Raw genomic sequence first — 14,528 nt, 5'->3', positions numbered from 1 at the left:
TTTCTTGTAAGAAAGGAAGGGCATATTTTAAAAAAAGGTGCACATTAGCCAGGCGCAGTGGGTGCACGTCTACAATCCCAGTGATGCAGGAGGCAGAGGCCAGGAAAACCACAAGTTCCAGGTCAGCTGCAGCAACTCATAGTGAGGCCCTGGGTTTAATTATGCAGTTATCAAAACAAATAAAAAAAAACAAAAACAAAAAAACTCCAAACAAACCAATCCACCAAAACACAAGTGTCAGATGATAATTCTATACTATGCATTATGAAAATACAGGCAAAGTGGTATTTGGGATTTTTTATTTTTATACACATGACAAGATTTTACACCAAGAATAGTCAGTTAAATAGTACAAATTTACATTCATGAGGAATGTTAAAAAAAATTCAACTAAAAAACCCACTTCTTCCTGTGACCCACAATCCCAACATTTTACAGTGCAGGGGAGAAGGGGGCTGGGGAGCGTCCAAAACAAGTCTCTCTCCCGCAAAAAAATGACTTAAATTTCACATTCTCTCTCCACACAGGATCCAATGGTGAGAGTATAATTTACAATTCATCTTTTTCAGCTGTAGATTGCTGTGAAAACAAAAACAATAAAATGTTAAAAGCTAACAAAATCCCCAGTTTACAGAAAGGCCTTTCTTAAGACTGGCTGGAAAAAAAGAAAGGGCATTCTTACAGAAAAAATTTGCTCAAGAACTTCAATTTGATATCACTATCAGATGTTTCTAAGTAGATGTCTGTTAAGATCCTTGCTCTAGTCGTAGCCCTAACTTTGTCTCAACTAGAATTTAGTGAGAGCTAAAGGTGCAACCCCACTCTTGCTGACATACCTTTGCTGTTTCTTGTTCTTCTTCTTCTGTTCCTGCGTCCAATTCTTCTTCATCTTCGTCCTGCTCTGTGTCTTCGGCTATGTCTTCAGCTGTGTCTTCAGGCTCTTCTTCTGGTTCTTCTTCCACCTAAGGACAACATCCATGAGCCCATCAATACCTTGGATCTAGTTTCATTTTGCTTTAATGTGTAAGATCACTCCTATTATTCAGAACCACAGAGTAAACCCCTTAACTAGAGTTAACAGTCAAACTAAAAAGGAGGACAGGCGAAAAAAGGATATAAAAGAGGGGTTTTGCATCATTTATAGTATAATGCCTGAACTATGGGGATGTCAAACAGTCAATTATTTCAAAAAACAAATAATTTCAAAAAGTAGAAATATGGTTTGGGGTTGTGGCTCAGCAGTAGAGCACTCCCTAGCACACACAAGGCCCTGGGATGAATCCTCAGCACCACATAAAAGTTAATAAAGGTATTGTGTCCAACTACAACCAAAAAATAAATATTTAACAAAAAATAAAAAGTAGAACTCCGGGAAACTTTTCAAAGCTACCATTTTTTTTTTTTTTAAAGAAAGTTCCAACTTCCCAACCATATTTTCCATCTTTTTTTTTTAATATATATATTTTTAGGTGCTGACGGACCTTTAATTAATTAATTAATTTATTTATTTATATGTGGTGCCGAGAATCAAACCAGTGCCTCACACATACTGGGCAAGCACTTTACCATGGGGCTACACCACAGCCCCAGCTACCTCCCTTAATCATGCAAAGGCCCCTGCTTTTGGTGGTATTAGGGTTCAAAGGGTGTTTTTTATTTTTGAGATAGTCTTGCTAAATTGCCAAAGCTGGCCTTGAACCTTAGCCTTCCAAGTAGCTGGGATTATCAGGGATGGACACTACTGGTGCAGGAGCCTACTCTTAGAAGAAAACCTATGTGGATGGGCACTGTGGTGTACACCTGATACCATGTCACCAGAAAAAGGATTGGGGATTCGGAGGTCAATTTGGGATACAAAAACAAAACAAAAACACAAAACAACAACAAAACGCAACCAACTTATGTGGGAAGGTTGGGGATACAAACCTTTGCTTCAGGGTCAATGTTTAAACTGAGGCGAAGCATTCTTTCTATTCTATCTCCATATGCTTTAGTGTCTGGCAGAAGGTATCCTGACCGAAGAGTTGCCGTTTCAAACAAAACCACAGCAAGATCTAAAACCGTCTTGTCATCTTCATCTTCCTGAGATGGAAGAAGTTGCACTTGATTAACGTTTTCAGATTTAAGACAACAAAGAGGATCAGTGCAACATTACTCACTTTAACTCGGCGAAGCATGTCTCTGATCAGTGGATGTCTGGGATTAATTTCAAATGTTTTCTTCTGACTGGCATAGTAACTGTGAAGGGACAAAATGAACATTAACAAAACATCAAATTTTAGGGTTCAAACATTTCTCTTACCCTAACCTTGATAATTACAGAGAATAAGTATTGGAAAAAAATCAACATGTATTTATATTACTCCCTTTTAAAGGCAGATATGCATGGCTAGAAAAAGTGAAATAAAAGGAAACTAATTTTGGGGCTGGGATTGTGGCTCAGCGGTAGAGAGCTTGCCTCACACAGATCCTCAGCACCACATAAAAAAGGAAGCTATTTTATATTTAGTGAAGAGTCCCAAGTACCTAAAGCAGTGCTGAGTGGGTGACCTGATTTAATGTCTGCACATTCCCTTAGTCTTACTACTGTAATTGAAGCACTGCCTCCCAAGTTTTGGGTGCCACTTGAATGACACTTTCTCCACAATGCCTTCATCTACATGGTTCCAAAACGAATCTAAGACAGGGAAGAACCACATCTATCCCTACCCCTGATATAATTGTTACCTATGTAAGGCTTAGGTTGTGCCTTGATCTGTCATCCTGACTAGTCTCAACGTCTCAAACACAGAAGATTTGTCTACTTCTGACTCACAGGCACAGTAAGTTCAATTGTTTGTTAAATGGAAGGCAACTTCCTGTTAATTAAACATTTACTGAAATTGACAGACACTATCAGAAGACATAAGTATTATATGTTGACATAAATAATTAATTATTATATGTTGATGAGCCATCATGCCAAGTATGACTTCATATAACCTAATGCAAAAGTAAAAATATGTAGAACAGATTAAGAAAATCTCCATTTGTTTGTAAAACATTATGCAAAAATGCATGAGTTAAATGCCTTTTCTTTATCAATCCAAGGGGGAATCCCTTTGTAAACTTTCTGTCTACCTAATACACAGGCAGTGGAGGGCACTCAACGCTAGGCTCTGTATAGAAGCAGGTGTTTGCACAAAATCTAGCATGCTGGCAGGGCTCTCCCTCCCCAGGGTGCTTACTTGGTGGAGATGTCCTTGCCCGTCTGATATGCCTGGGCTTTCATGATCCTCTCCATGTTGCCAGACCATCCGTACTGGCTGGCCACAAGAGCACACGGAGACTCTGTCAGGCGCTGTGATACCACAGCTTTTTCAATCTTAGGGTGAGAAACAAAAGTTGGTATCAGGTATGGCCACTTAGAAATTGTATTTCAACTTCCTAAGATTTCGTCACTTAAAATCATGAACAAGGGTAGATCATAAAAGAAATTTTCATTCAGTTTAGGAAATCTTCAGGGATGCTCTTATTTAATAAACTGAATTTTTCAGTCAGAAAAACTTAAAACACCAATCCCCACCCAACTCCGTACACGGAATTGAAGCTAGGGAGGCTCTACCACTGAGCTATATCCCCAGTTCGTTTTATTTTGAGGCCTGGTCTTGCTAAGTTGCTCAGGCAGTCTTGAACTTTTGATCCTTCTCCCTTAGCCTGAGTAGCTGGGATTCAGGCATGTGCCACTGGGCATGGCAACACCAACTTTTAAAGCATATAAAACAAATTTACTTGTAAAACTTAAGTTATTATAATAGTAATGTTAAACCATAGAAAAGTTTTAAGTTCTTCCTCCCAAGAATGTAATCAATAATTTATTTCTTAAATATGGGTGCTAAAATTTCAATTTATAATTTTCAAAAGAATACCTTGTCCTTAAGGGCTTTATCTTTCATCCAGTTGAGCAGAGGCTCAAATTCCTTCTCAGTTGCTTCTCGACTCTCCTTAGTTTTCTCATTTTCATCAAATTTCACTCCTTCCTTGGCAACATTCTGAAACCTCTTCCCATCAAACTCAGGAAGGGCCTGAATACAATATTCATCCACAGGTTCTGTGAGGTAAATGACTTCATAGCCCTTTTTCAGAAGTCGCTCAACAAATGGAGAAGATTCGGCCTATAAAATTAAGGGAATTAATGAAAATCTTCCAAGTTTGGCCTTGGCATAATCATCTGTCCTACTAGCTAACTTATATAGCATCAGTAGAGCCATCTGAAAAGTGATTATTATTAAGAAGTGACTATCCTGTCAGTGACAGACCAGTCCTGAGAACTACTATAGTCACAAAATTAATTTGTCCTTTTTTTCCCCTCAAGAGTTGGCTCTAAATCCCCAGTTTCCCACCAAGATCCCTGAGGGCTGTACATGTATACTTCACCTTACCTCTTTTCTGCTGGACCCAGCCATGAAGTAGATTTTGTCCTGTTTCTCCTTCATTCGTTCCACATACTGGTCTAGACTAGTAATATCAGTTGGATGATGAGACGACTGGAATCTAAGAAGTTTAGCAAGACGTGTTCGATTAGAGTGGTCTTCAATCACACCAAGCTTGATGTTGGTACCAAATTCTTTCCAAAAAGTATCATTGTATTTCTCATCAGCAATCTTCTTGATCATGTCTAGCGTTTTACGGACAAGCTTCTTCCTGATCACCTAAACAAAATTCAAGGGTAATAGATTAGAAGAGTCCATCTCAAAATCTTTTGAGAATGTAAGGGTCCAGGGGAGCAATAGTGAAAGATACAAAGACATGCACCATCACTGCTGTTGAAGGGGTAGGGAATGGAGGAACACTTGTACACCAGACTGAGCTGAAATTAGGCTCAGTGTAAATAACCACATTGTGGATCTGTTCTTTTCCCTTTTTGTTTTGGTACCAGGAATCAAACCCAAGGTTGCTTAGGCTGGCCCTGAACATGCAATCCTCCTGCCCCAGCCTTCCAAATCAATGGGGATTACAGGTGTGTGCCACCATTCCAAAACACATTGTGCCTTCAATGTTGATATTCTAATTTTAGAACTGATGCTAAGTTGCTAAGGCTGGCAACTAATCCTCTTGCCTCAGCCTCCTGAGTTGCTGGATTACAGGCATGTGCAAATGACGCACTAAAATTCTTTTTAGAATCTAAACAAAGTGAATAAATGGGATATTTCCAAATATTTTAAACAGAAAACTAGAAAGTCTTCTAATTACAAAATTACTGGGGGAAAAGATTTAATGAAAGGCTTGATAAATTAAGTGGTATGTGATAAAGCGTATTATGATAAATTTGTTAATTGTGGAACAGGTAGTAGGTATATACAGATATTCACTGCACAATTTTATCGTTTTTTCCATTTGTTTGAAATCTTATTATTAAATGTTAGGGAGAGGACTGGAGTTGTGGCTTAGGGGCAGAGCACTTGCCTTGCATGGGTGAGGTACTGGGTTCAATCCTCAGTACCACATAAAAATAAAGATATTGTGTCCATCTACGACTAAAAAAAAAAAAAAAGGGGTTAGGGTTAGGGAGAAAGAAATCAGATTCTTAAGATCTGATAATCCCAGAATGATAGTTCGTTCTTTTGAATGGTCAAGGATTAGATTCAAAATCTATTCGCTTCACTAATTGAGTCAGTCTTCAGAATCCAATCCAAGAGCAAAATGGCCAGTCTCTGTAGAGCCCTCACCTTAAGCAGTTTATGTTGCTGAAGAGTCTCACGGGAAACATTTAAGGGGAGATCATCTGAGTCCACCTGCAGATGGCAAAATAAAGTTCTGTGAGCAGTAAAACACTGGAATAAAAGCAACGCCAAACCTTCCCCAAAACCCAAGACAGCAGAAAACAAAAAACAACAAGGCTAGAACCCCCACTCCAGCATCCCCAGTCCCCAATCTTTAGATACTCACAACACCCTTGACAAAATTAAGGTACTTAGGCATCATATCATGGAAGTCATCTGTGATGAACACGCGACGCACATACAGCTAAGCAGAGAGAAGAGAACAGTTACTTTCTAGAAATCACACCTTCAAAATTTAAACGCAGCTTATACTACACTAAAGACTCACCTTAATGTAATCGCTCTTCTTTGATCCATATTCATCAAATAGACCACGTGGAGCAGATGTGGGCACAAATAAAATTGATTTGAAGGTAACTTCCCCTTCAGCAGTAAAGTGGATATAAGCCATGGGGTCATCACTTTCCTAAGGAAGGTTGGAATTCAGTCATTCCAGAGGCACAGGAAAAAGAAGTGCAAAGGCTAAGCAATAGCAGGGAAGGAACATCACACCCAGTCTAAATGACAGAATTATATAAACCACTTCATGAAAAAGTACAAGGACAGATTTCCTCCATGAAATTTGGTCTCCAGCAATGCATATAAAGAGGGACATAAATACCAATGGTCACAAATTTTCTGGGTCTTTTTTATCCATTACTGAACCCATATTAGTTTTCTGGGTATGTTAAAATTGATTTCACGTGTCCTAATTTTAAAATATGGCTTCTAAATATTTTAAAATCACACGTGGCTAACATTGTCTAATACAGTTGCCCAAGTAATACATGCAATGCACTTTCAAGTTCATGGAAATCATGGAATCAGACCAAGAGTTAAAACCTACAGGATGTGGAATAAAGAGAAAAGAACAAATACTGTCACAGAACACAAGTTTTATATATCCATGCTAAGTCCTTTAATATACTGTATTAGTTGTTCAAAATGCTATCTGGAGAAACATTAACTTAAAACAAACAGTCAAACATAAATCAACCCTAATTTTGGATTCTCAAAGAGTTAAAAAATATATAATATATAGGATTAAGGAGGAAATAACTTTTAGTCCCCAAACTATTTTAAAACATTTTCATTTACTATCTCTTCCATGGGTTCCTCCACATGGTCACATATCATATTCAGTTAAACTAATATGGTAATGTTTTATCTGCTCCTTATTCTAACATAATATTTACCTTTGAAAATGATTTGTAGAAAGCTTTGTATTCATCATCTTCTACTTCTTTTGATGGTCGCTGCCATATTGGTTTGATATCATTCATAAGTTCCCAATCCCACACTGTTTTTTCAACCTGAAGTTAACAGTATTTGGTTAGTTTAGTTAACCCAGTTGGAACCGTTAACTTCAGTGAGTTTCAAAAGAATAAAGCACCAGAGGATACCTGTTATCTGGCATGGTTTCTGGCCCTGGATCAAATACTTTAAAAGCAAAGTCCCCACATCCCATGTTTATCTAATATATATAATACAAAAAGGCAACTGGCTAACATGGTAACTAATAAAAGCCAATTAACTGCTGGGTGTTAAGGCAAGAGGATGGCAAGTTTGAGGCCAGGCTAGACAACTTAGCTAGACCTTGTCACCATAAATAAAAAGGAAGGGGGATGTAGTTTAGTGGTCAAGTACCACCAGGTTCAATCCCCAGTCCCATCCCCCCTCACCCCACACACACATACCATAAACCCAACAGGTTAAAATGTCATTTTTTGAGAATTTGCTTGCTTAGCACATGCAAGACCCCCAGCACCACCAAAAAAGAAAGCAAGACAGCCAGCTAATATTTTACACTAGGGATCCCTCAACAACTACAACCAATACTTCTACTTTGCTAAGAAAAAACAAAACAAACAAACAAACAAAAAACATCACCACCACCACCAAAACTCTACTTTTTAATTCCAACATAAAAGAACAAGAAGCTGCAGAAAGTTTTTTTAGGAATTTAAAATTCAGAATACATAAGCCACCAGTCCTAGGAAGTATAGAGAAGTCAGAAATTCTCTTCATAAAGATGACCCATGTTTGATACTTAAAACCTAGGACAGCACACATAACATGCCAATAAACTGCGTTTTAAAGCTCGGGTCACCTGGAAAAAGGAGAGCTCTAAAAACTGAAGCTTCTCTCAAATTAGCCTGGACACACATGGGTTTGCAGGCTAAGCAATATTTTAAACTGGGGGAGGAACCGGACCTACTTTTTTAGTTTTTGGTTTCTTCTCTTCATCCTCTTCTTCTACTGCAGCTTCATCATCAGATTCTTCTTTTTCTTCTTTGGCTGCTTCTTCTTCTTCCATGGGTTCTTCCACAGTTTCAGTCTGTTAAAGTTAAAAGTACAATTATGGTTAAACTCATGCATTCAAGAACTCTGGTTTTATAAAATGAAAAATTACATTATAGCTCAACTAAGTAAACCCCAGTAGTATCGATCCTTGACTTAAAGAACCACATTTAACTTTCACTGTTACCTGTTAAACATTTAAATATATGCCAAGATAATAAGTTTTACTGATTAGATTTACCTTGCTGCTCCATACATAAATGGGAAAATTGATAAACTGCGAATATTTTTTGACGAGATTTTTAATTGTATCCAATTCAAGGTAATCAGATGCTTCTTCTTTTAAGACGAGGCTGCAAGGAAAATAACCCATTTAGACATATTCAAGATTTAGAAAATTTGATTATAAACTTCTCTAAATATCTTGTTAATGGTAATAGCTGACAGTTCTATGTAATCCAAGATGTCCCCATTATTCATGTTAAGAACTGTCCATCACCAACAGGGCTTGTGAGCTAAATATACCACATGTGGACATACTACAGGACAGAATCTTCCCTTAAGTAGAAAACATTTTAGCATAAAACAAAAATGTTGGATTTCTTTTTTCAAGGCGATAAAGCATGAATGAAACATTCTGGAGAAAAATGGAATTACATGCATTCTTGTGGCTCTTACTCTGTTTTTCTAGAAATGAATAATTATTATAAATAATGATTCCTAATAAAAACATGATTCCTTAAAAAACTAGCAATTAGTTGCCATAATGGACAGCGAATGTCGGAACATTTCCACTATTTGATTGGGCAGTGTTAGTTTACCGTAGCACAGCCCACTCTTCTGCAAATCTCTCCCCCACCTACAAGTCACAACATATTCCCAAAGAATCAGACAGCTCATATCAATGTTTGTGCTCCAAGTAAGAGAAATGGTATATTCATGTTATCCCTGTCTCAGAAAGCTTATTATAGTTTAGTGGCAACTGCCAATAAGTAGAGGACATGAGAGCTTAGCAAGGCAACTAGGTAGGTCTCTGATCTCAGGGTACATGTCCTAGTGACATGGGGGAGATAAGTTCTATTTTGGATACAGCTAGAGGCTGATGGTTCGACAATTTAGTTAAGGTGTTAAAAGGCAAGTAGATACGTGAGCACAGAGCCTAAATCTAGGCAAGGGGTTGGCCAACTATAGCTGGCATCCATAAAATCCTGTATTAGGACACATCTTCATATATTTTGTATTATTGTCTTTAAGACAAAATGGCAGAGTTGTGATGAACCTTATAGCCCACAAGCAGAAAATAATTATTAGTTGGCTTTTTATAAGAAAGTCTACTGATTCCTCATCTATACTAATAATATGGATTTAAGAGAATCTAAGGCCAGGGCAGTAGATAAAACTGTATGAGGAACTCAGGGATGAGGAGGAAAGGGTGGAAATTTAGAGAAAGAGATTATTAATATTCAAGAAAGAGGGGCTAGGAATATAACTCAGTTGATAGAGTGCTTGCCTTGCATGCACAAGGCCCTGGGTTCAATCCCAGCACCACCAAAAGGAAAAAAAATAGGCAAAGAAAATTTTTGAAAAGACAAGTATGGTTATGAAGACTACAAACTCACTAGTGTTTGAAACTAAATAAACAATGTCAATTTATAAAAAAAACCTCTGATTTCACTGGATTTAGCAACAAAGTTCACTAATGACATATTTCAATAGGAAAGGTGGATAAAAATCAAAACAGTGGGCTGGACTGAGGTGTAGACAGAAGATCAAGTAAGGCAAAGGCAAGTACTGTCAGCCTTTCATATCCATGGGTTTCACATCAATAGATTCAACCCACCACAAATCAAAAATGTTACGTTACTGCTGACTTGTTCCATGCAGTCAGGCCTATGAAGGTTAATTATGGCTGCCTCTGTACCAAACATGTCAATTTTTGCCTTGTCTTTATTCCCTAAACAAAACAGAGTAACTATTTTACATCATATTAGGTACTATAAATAATCTAGAGATGGTTTAAAGAATATGGGAGGATGTATGTAAATCATATGCAAATACTTATGACTTTATATAAGGATTTGAGCATCTGTGAATTTCAGTATCCATGGGGGTCCTGGAACCAATCCCCAGCAGAAAACTGCAGAGGGGGAGAGGGCGTGTGCCAGAAAGTAAAGGGGGCCCATGACATGCTGCGGGGAAAGTAACCTAGAGGGAAAATCCTGACTTTAATTTAAAAAAATGGGGAAGAAATTTATGCTTAGTCTTTGGGAGCAGCTTTAGGAAAAAAAATGTGTAACACCTCTCCATGTAGTAGGAAGGACAAAAGTAATTTTATCAAACATAAATTTCATGATCTCATTTAATTCTCACAAATCTCTCAGAATGGTACAGCAGTAGCTAATTTAGTGCCAGGAACAGAAGTAGAACTTGACTGAACTGCCTGGTACTTCTGTTTCATCAGTCAAATATAAGAGGAAGTCACATAGTGAGGCAGGATCTTCATCTTGTCATTTCCTTGACTTCTTTTTCTTCTTCCTTTGGCCTTTCTACACAAGTTCCTCAATGTGTCCAGCCCTTTTCCCACCCTCAAATATTATATTCAAATTATGAGAGTTGTTCAAATTCCTCATTTAATAAGCAAGGAAATTAGGGCCCACAAAAAACCACTTGCCCAGAGAACCAGAACTGGAGACTCTAGATTCTCACTAATTATTAATTCTTATTAGGAATCAGTAATACTCACGTGATTGTTGTTCCCCGTCCTAGAGTATTTCCTCGTGGGTCAGCAATTACAGAAAATTCATTGGAGTCAGACTCCCAGATGTGCTGGGTATCATTGTTATGTTTTGATGTGACAATAACCTTATCTGCTACAAGGAAGGCAGAATAGAAACCAACACCAAACTGGCCAATCAATTCAGAAGTTGACTGGCTATCTTCTTGTGCTTCAGTCATTTTGTTTAAAAATTCACTTGTCCCAGATTTGGCTATGGTACCAAGGTTTTTAACCAACTCTTCTCTGGTCATTCCTACACCAGTGTCTGTGACATGTAGTAGGTTTTTCTCCTTGTCACACTAAAAGCAAGACAAGAACCAGATAGTTACCCTCAAAGGAAAAAAATTTATAGAAAAATAAATTTTATGTTTTGCCTATTTCTTTGATAGGAAACAAAACATTGACTCTATACTTGAATGATTCCTATAATAGGAATCTGTGGTGATCATTCATGTTCTTCAATAAACACCCCTGGCTCTGTCTCCACAAAAGTGGTAGGATTTTATTTCCTTCCATTTTTGAGTGAGGCCATGTGATTAGTTCTGGCTAGTGAGTTGCAAGTGGGAGCCTAGTGGTAGCTTTCAGGTTGAGCCTTTAATTGGTCTGCGACCCTCTGAGCTCTGTGTGTCATGGCAACCAGCTACACTCCAGATGGCTGCTCAATCAGCCCAAGTCCTGGTGGGAGGATGAGGTAGAGTAAAAGCCTATGTAGCCTATGGAATGATTTAAGCCAGAAGTCAGCATATTTTTCAGTTAAAGGACCAGACATAAATATTTTTTAGGCTTTGTAAGTCACAGGTCCCTGTCACAATGATTACTGCCAGTGTAGATGAAAGCAGTCATTGATACAAATGGATACAGCTGTGTTCTCATAAAACTTTCTTATAAAAATAGGCAAACAGATTTGGCCCACATCCTAGTTTGCTGACTCCTGAGTTAAACAACTGAAACTACGGGGTTACTTGTCACTGTAGACTAAGGTTGCCTTTCTTGACCAATAGGGCTTTCCTTTCTCTAAGGATTCAAGAGAAAAAGATTATCTATGCTTACCTTAATTTTGACAGTTAATTCCTCATTTCCAGAAAGCGCATTTTCATCAGTTAGTGATATTAGCCTTATCTTATCTAAAGCATCAGAAGCATTGGAAATCAGTTCTCTCAGGAAAATCTAAAGTCAGATTTAATACACTTAGATTAGCTTCAAGATACAACAAGAAGTTGAATTTCACGTGAAACATACTTTATTTCTCCTTTGTATCCTTGAAAAAGCACTCTAAACTTTTTAATGATATAGGGATGGTTTTATTCATTGGTAAAAGGATTGTAGCAACTATAACATACCCGAACTGGTTAAGAGTAGTAACTTTATTCTCCTACCAGTGATTTTCAGGTATGCAACACACAAAAGCTTATATTTGTGTGAATGCCCTTAAAAAATCAAGTATTTAGCAGACCATGAACATATCAGAAGGGAAAAGGAAAAATATCCAATGCTCCCTATCCCCTGCATATATTGGTAGCAATTCTTGTACATATTGGGTCAACTTGGTCAACTACTTACTTGTAATGACTATATACTTAAATTTACTATGAAAAGAAACAAATATGCCACTGTACAGAGACAAGACTATCCTAACTACATGTTGCTTACCTCTTTATTTTTATATAATGAATTGATGATAAGTTTCATCATCCTGTTAACTTCAGCTTGGAAGGCAAACTTTTCAGATTTCTCTCTAAGTTCTCTTATTTGTGATGCATTTAATCCATCCAACTGTATAGCTTCTTCCTCTCTAAGAAAATCAGATAAACAAATACTTAGTTGCCTTCAAAACATATAGCCGGTGATGAGAACACAAATGGCCTCTTAAGATTTTCTTGCAGGTTAAAAGGGAAAAATATAAATTAAGGACTTCAAAAAATTTTCACCGAGTCCTAAAAGGCCAAAATTTAAAACATTGCTCAAATGACAGAAATTCTGTTTTTTAAATTGCTAAGAATATATAAGGAATCTAAATGAAGGTCGTTTCTAAGGTCTTAGAAAATTTATTAACTAATATTCTGAAATAGGTATCAACATAGTTTTCAAAGGAATTCACTCCATTTTTGTTTTTATTTTTCTAGTTCTGGGGATGCAACCCAGGGCCTAGACTGTGCTAGACAAGAACTGTACTGCTGAGCTACATCTCTAGCCCCTCATTCAACTTTTTGGATCAGTTATTACTAAAGGCAAATTAAGAGTCAGGAGATGCTTATGTGTGCAAATAATTCCATATCTCTAACATTTTCAGGTATTTGAACTCAGAATGTTATACTTAATCTGGATCTTTGAAGAAACCAAAGCACCTACTGGATCCCACAACCTTCTTGGGGCTTATCTATATAGTTGCAAATGAACACAGACCTCTGTACTACTTCATCATCTGTCCTTGAGCCTTCTCTGCTTTTGCCCAGGTCCTCTTCCACTGTACCATCCACATCGACTTCATCGTCGGCTCTAACTGACCCTGAAGAAAGATTGAAAATTGGAAAACTCTTCAACATTGTTGCTTCCTTAGCTTCGCAGAATATGCTCAAACAGGGCAAGGGTAGGTGTTGCAAAATCCAGTGGGTAAATGTGGGAGGTGGGGATGGAAGAAAGGATCTACTTAAGTCAGCACATTTCTTATTTAAGTTGAGATGCCGAGGTCCCCCAGTAGAATCTGAAATACGGAGGCGGCCATCTCTTCCAAACAGCGTCCTCCCGATTCTTTATAAATAACGTTTGGCAGAGTGATACCAGGCCCCATCTACACCCACACGTGTTGCGCACAGCCGAGACAAGGCCTCCAACTGACCAAACCAAAACTTGGGCCTTTCTTTTCATGGGTCAGAATACAAACTGAATTTGTGCAACTTCTGGCTCGGGAAACTGAAATTGGGCCCAGGGTGCTGAGAAGGGGAAGAACCAAGCTGGAGCAAAACTGAATTAAACACCCAGACATTGCCATTCCGCTGGCGACAGGCCCCACGCTCCGGAGACCGGCCTCTAAGAACCGAAACGCGCTCGCGAGGAGTCCGCAAGGCTGGGGGAAGAGGTCCTCCAGAGCGGACAGGCAAAGGTTGCAGCGGCCGACAAAAGTCCTCCGGGAGGGGCATCCGCAACACTCCCCGGGGAACGAGAGCCGAGAGAGAGGCCCCACCCCGGTAGCTGAGACCTCGGATCTGCAGGGGATTTAAATCAACCTGTTCGGTTTCTTTTCTTTCCAGAGGAAGAAGAAAGTAAAGGTAATCCCCTGAGCCTCTTTCGAGGAAAGGCAATGGCCCGTGTGGCCCGCCGCAGGCCCTAATATCCCCATTCCTGGTCCAACGCCCCCAGAACCTTCGAGAAGCGGCCGAGCTGGAGGAGGGGGGGGTGTCCTGTCCCCTCAGATCACTCACCGAAGGTCAGGAGGATGCAGCAGAGGCCCAGCACCCACAGGGCCTTCATGGCGCGTGGCCGGTGAGTCTCAAGTCTCTTTTGACCGCAGGAGCCGCCTCCGCCCCCCCACCCCGGAGCTCAGATCCTCACACCTCTAGCCGCGCGGTCCGCCCACTACACCCTAAGCAGGTCGGGCCGCTTTTCACCCCGGCTTCTCGCGGGCGGGGGACGGGAAACACGAATCTACCAAT

At 39.0% G+C, this 14,528-nt stretch overlaps 1 protein-coding gene across 1 annotated transcript; it reads right to left on the bottom strand.

Annotated features, from left to right (window-relative positions):
• Nucleotides 1–282: 282 nt before the first annotated feature.
• On the bottom strand, nt 283–14,456 carry Hsp90b1 (heat shock protein 90 beta family member 1). The gene is made up of 18 exons (XM_046429523.1): nt 14,298–14,456; nt 13,282–13,384; nt 12,529–12,670; nt 11,929–12,045; nt 10,846–11,177; nt 8,344–8,455; nt 8,020–8,139; nt 6,998–7,114; nt 6,091–6,228; nt 5,929–6,006; nt 5,709–5,774; nt 4,422–4,691; nt 3,909–4,154; nt 3,228–3,364; nt 2,160–2,238; nt 1,927–2,082; nt 837–962; nt 283–579 (listed from the first exon to the last, which is right to left on the bottom strand). Exons 1-18 carry the CDS (start codon nt 14,344–14,346, stop codon nt 550–552), a joined length of 2,418 nt encoding a protein of 805 aa, XP_046285479.1. The 5' UTR covers nt 14,347–14,456; the 3' UTR covers nt 283–549.
• Nucleotides 14,457–14,528: the final 72 nt, after the last annotated feature.

Source organism: Marmota monax, unplaced genomic scaffold (assembly GCF_021218885.2).
Source record: "Marmota monax isolate L192 unplaced genomic scaffold, Marmota_monax_Labrador192_F-V1.1 WCK01_AAM20220418_F8-fsc00051, whole genome shotgun sequence".
Classification (NCBI taxonomy): domain Eukaryota; kingdom Metazoa; phylum Chordata; class Mammalia; order Rodentia; family Sciuridae; genus Marmota; species Marmota monax.
The sequence above is the reverse complement of the archived record's forward strand: the minus strand, read 5'-3'. Positions and strand labels throughout refer to the sequence as shown.

Coding starts and splice junctions, on each gene's coding strand:
- Hsp90b1 (XM_046429523.1), bottom strand. CDS start 14,346: ATGAAGGCCCTGTGGGTGCTGGGCCTCTGCTGCATCCTCCTGACCTTC. Junction 7,115..8,019: donor AGAAACCAAAAACTAAAAAA/GTAGGTCCGGTT, acceptor TGTTAACTTCAG/GTTGAAAAAACAGTGTGGGA. Junction 6,007..6,090: donor AGAAGAGCGATTACATTAAG/GTGAGTCTTTAG, acceptor CTCTCTGCTTAG/CTGTATGTGCGTCGCGTGTT.